The following is a 4,106-nucleotide window of genomic DNA, read 5'->3' on the forward strand; positions in this document are numbered from 1 at the left end:
TTAGATAGGAAGGTTTACTCTCTCTTGGTTGTGAGATTGATATATTTTTATTGAGAGCTGAACCAAAAGGATTCTTAGGGTACTTAGCCAATAAGTTCATCCTAAGAAGACTTTACTAGGTCTTCTGAGATTGCATATTTGTTGCAATATCTTAAGAAGCCCATTTTTGCTTTTGGTTGCGAACTATTTGCAAAATCATTTACAAATATCTATTGCTCTTTATTTTGAAAACCATTTGAGAAGATATTTGTGTTTGAGGTGAAACATCTTTGTTGCAATATTTATTCACTCAAATATTTTTTCTAAAAACAAAGATCCTATATATTTTGCAATCCAAGCATATACATACTTTCATGATTGAGATATTCTATTGATTGATATTCTTGAGGCTTATTTGATATTCTTCAACTGAAGTGGGCTGGTAGGTGGAGTAGGTTGCCTGCTGACTCCAGAATAATCAACAGTGATGGCTGCTAGCCATCTCCAATCAAGTTTAATTTCCAACAGAAGGAGAAAAAAAAAAAAAGGAGTTTATACATATGTGTTAGTGGGACATGTGTCACCATCCGTACGGTGACACGTGACTCAATCAAGATGATGCCTTCATAAGGTGACATGGCACAATCTTGGCTCTCCAAAATATGTTTTTTCTAGATGGTCATATTGCTGCCACGTTAGCAATCCATGGCAAATACATAAAGCTAACTGAGAGCTGCCACATGATGGATAATGTCATGCTAACATCACCGTGCTGTAGAAACTTAAAAAAAAAAAAAAAAAAAAATTACCAGTAGGTGACATTATGCTCAGACAAAAAATATCACACTATTACAGTAAACTCAAAAAAGAAAAATAAAGCAGACAAACGTGTCGCTACCTTCGGGTGACACGTGGCCCACTTATCCTAGCCGGGTCAGACTCAGTATAGACCGATTGAACCGGCTGACTTTTGAATCGCTGACTCAGTTTATTTTAAAAAAAAAAAATTGAATTTTAATTGAATTTTAATTTTTAAAAATTGGGCAAAGAAATGTGTCGCTACATTTGGCAGATACGTGACCCACTTATCTTAATCAGATTAGACCCAGTTCAAACCGATTGAAATGGTCTAACTTTTGAATCTCCCACTCAGTTTATTTAAAAAAAAAAAAAATTAATTCATTTTCAATTTTTAAAAATTGGAAAAAAATAAAAAATATATTTAAAATTATAAAATAATAAATAAACAAATAAATATTTAAGTTATTTTGACTCGGATAAAAAAATGAAAAATAAAAATGCCAAAAAATGAGAGAAAGTCCTTAAAAATCTAAGGAAATTTTTTTTTAAAAAAATGTTGGAAAACTTTCAGAAAAAATTCACAAAAGTTTGGAAAATTTTGGGAAGGTTTTAAAGACTCTTTTGATCAAATTTTATGAATTTATTATTTATATATATTCTATTTTTGTGTGTGTGTGTCTCAATGATTTAACAAAGGATAAAGAAGTGTTTCATACCTCACCTATATTAGTTATGAGGGAGATTATCTTACAAGATCTTCTCCTGTGGAAGTCTTATTAGACATTCTTAAATCGAAATGTAGATTTCATTTTCCTTTAAATTTTTATTTATTTACTTATTTATTTATTTTAAATTATTTAATTAAAGACCACTAAATTCAATTTAGGGATAATTCATGATTAATTAGGTATCGTTTGTAGGATGAGTGTGTAAAGAGTGCTAGAACCTTCCTCTCGTGTAGTTAAACTTTCAATCCCAATTCTGGTTAATGTAGACTAAGACTACCGGTTCCTTGGTCGTAGGATTAGTCTAGAGATCAATCAACGACTAATAATTCGGCCAACTAACTACACCTAAGAAAATAACAGGTTAGAAGCGATACCATCCAACTTATAATATTATTATCTCTCGTCATTCCACACCTTTCTCCAGGACGTTGCAACAGCCACAAAAGCTCTTAATATAATATCTCTAGTATCATATTTTAGAAATTCTAAAATATTATCCATACCTACTCTCCCCAATAGCCCACGATGTTAAAGAACCTTCAATTAAAACTTCTTCAAATTAGGTTGTTAGTTTTCATTTACCAAGTCTTTCTAATGCATTTAATAAAAATAAGAAGAATTCTAACTCATCTTATTGGTTTAAATATTTTTTTTTTCTTTTGCTTGGTTGACATACCTAACTTATTTTGAAAACATTTGATATATGTGCTGACTCAGTTTATTAATTTAAAATGATAGAATAGAATGAATTGAAAGTGAACTAAAATAAAAACATTTAATAAATATTTAAAATTATAAAGACTAATTTCATTACATTTAATTCTATTCTTCCATACCAACCAAATCATAAGAGCATTACATATTGCATCCATAAAATTCAGAGGTTTAAATCATGGAAATAGTCTCTTTAAATCATGCATTTTTCCTTCTCGAGAATTTGAGAATTTGCGGTCAAAAAAGAAAAAAGGCAGCCCGATGTGCAAAACTCCCCCGTTCTGACAAATAATAATAATAATAATAATAATAATAAGCATTTCCACTCAGACAGGCCTTCCTTGCATGTACTTACCGTCCCTCTGTTTATTTAAATACACAAAGGGCCACAAAGTCCTTAATCTGGAGGAATGGAGAAAGTCAGTGGCTTTCTACTTGGGTATGGGAAAAAGACTACGTCAAGCGTGAACCTGTCAAAGCCTTAAACTCTTTTCTGCTATAAATGCACAAAGCTTCCTTGCTATTGTCCTCACAACTCAATCTCCAGAGCCAACAAGGGATTACTGTAATACTAACTAGTGCGTATTTAGGAATGAGCAAGATGGCAGCCAACGCCCTTGTATCCATCATCTTCTTGGCTGTGGCTCTCTCTCTGGCCTCTGCTTCTGATCCCAGTTCCCTGCAGGACTTTTGTGTTGCTTTTAATGACACCGAGGAAGCTGGTATGCATTGCTTTTTCCCTTTGATTTCCTCATACATTAATTTGATATTCTTCTTTTTATCTTCGCATAACATATTTATCTAAATTTTTTCCTTCTTGTAATTACTTTTCTACCGTAAATATTTTCAGTGTTCGTGAATGGGAAAGTCTGCAAAGACCCAAAGCTTGCTTCAGCTGATGATTTCTTCTTTTCCGGACTTAATGTGGCTGGTAACACATCGAACCGGCTTGGCTCTAGTGTCACGCTAGTAAATGTTGATAAATTAGCTGGACTAAACACCCTCGGTATCTCAATAGCACGTCTTGATTTTGCACCCTATGGTCTCAACCCTCCGCACACACATCCCCGTGCCACCGAGCTTCTCACTGTCTTGGAAGGAACCCTCTATGTTGGTTTCGTTACTTCTAATCCAGATAACCGCTTGATCACAAAGGTTCTTCATGCGGGCGATGTTTTCGTGTTTCCAGAAGGACTCATTCACTTCCAATTCAATGTTGGGGAAACTGATGCAGTGGCCATTGCTGGACTAAGCAGTCAAAACCCAGGAGTCATTACTATTGCAAATGCAGTCTTCGGTTCAAAGCCACCTATCTCTTCTGATGTTCTAACCAAGGCCTTCCAAGTGGACAAGAAAGTAATCAACTATCTTCAAGCTCAGTTCTGGATGGACAACAATAACTAAGAAGATTTATCACACCTAATAGTTATTAGAGTATGTCTTTTTAAATTATTTCTTGGTGTATTTGTTGAATAAGTAATTGTCATGCCTTGACAATTCCAAAATATAATAAAGAGTCTTGTTGTGTATCAAGTCCTATTGTTAACTTACTGCTTTTTTTTTTTTTTTTCCCCAGTAATGAGAGAAACACCCACAAAATTAGAAACACAAAATTGCGAAAGAAGAAATGCCAAAATAAATAAATTAAAATGATGAATTGTAAGAGAGTGAAGAAAAATAAATATCAAAATAATATATGAATAGCTACATTGCTCATCACCTTACATTTAAAGAAAATGTAGAGATAAATCTATAAGTGAAGAAAGGATAAATTACACATACCTCCCCTAAATTTTATTATATTTATATTAATTGCTGATGAGATTTCAAAAATATCTTTGACTCCCCCTATTGCTAAATTCTCTAGTTTCATTCATCATAATA

At 33.0% G+C, this 4,106-nt stretch overlaps 1 protein-coding gene across 1 annotated transcript; it reads left to right on the forward strand.

Moving 5' to 3' along the window:
• Positions 1 to 2,759: 2,759 nt before the first annotated feature.
• On the forward strand, positions 2,760 to 3,746 carry LOC131168495 (putative germin-like protein 2-1). Its single transcript, XM_058127965.1, has 2 exons — positions 2,760 to 2,944; positions 3,073 to 3,746. Exons 1-2 carry the CDS (start codon positions 2,815 to 2,817, stop codon positions 3,624 to 3,626), a joined length of 684 nt encoding a protein of 227 aa, XP_057983948.1. The 5' UTR covers positions 2,760 to 2,814; the 3' UTR covers positions 3,627 to 3,746.
• Positions 3,747 to 4,106: the final 360 nt, after the last annotated feature.

The sequence above is a fragment of the Malania oleifera genome, chromosome 11, assembly GCF_029873635.1.
Source record: "Malania oleifera isolate guangnan ecotype guangnan chromosome 11, ASM2987363v1, whole genome shotgun sequence".
Taxonomy (NCBI): domain Eukaryota; kingdom Viridiplantae; phylum Streptophyta; class Magnoliopsida; order Santalales; family Ximeniaceae; genus Malania; species Malania oleifera.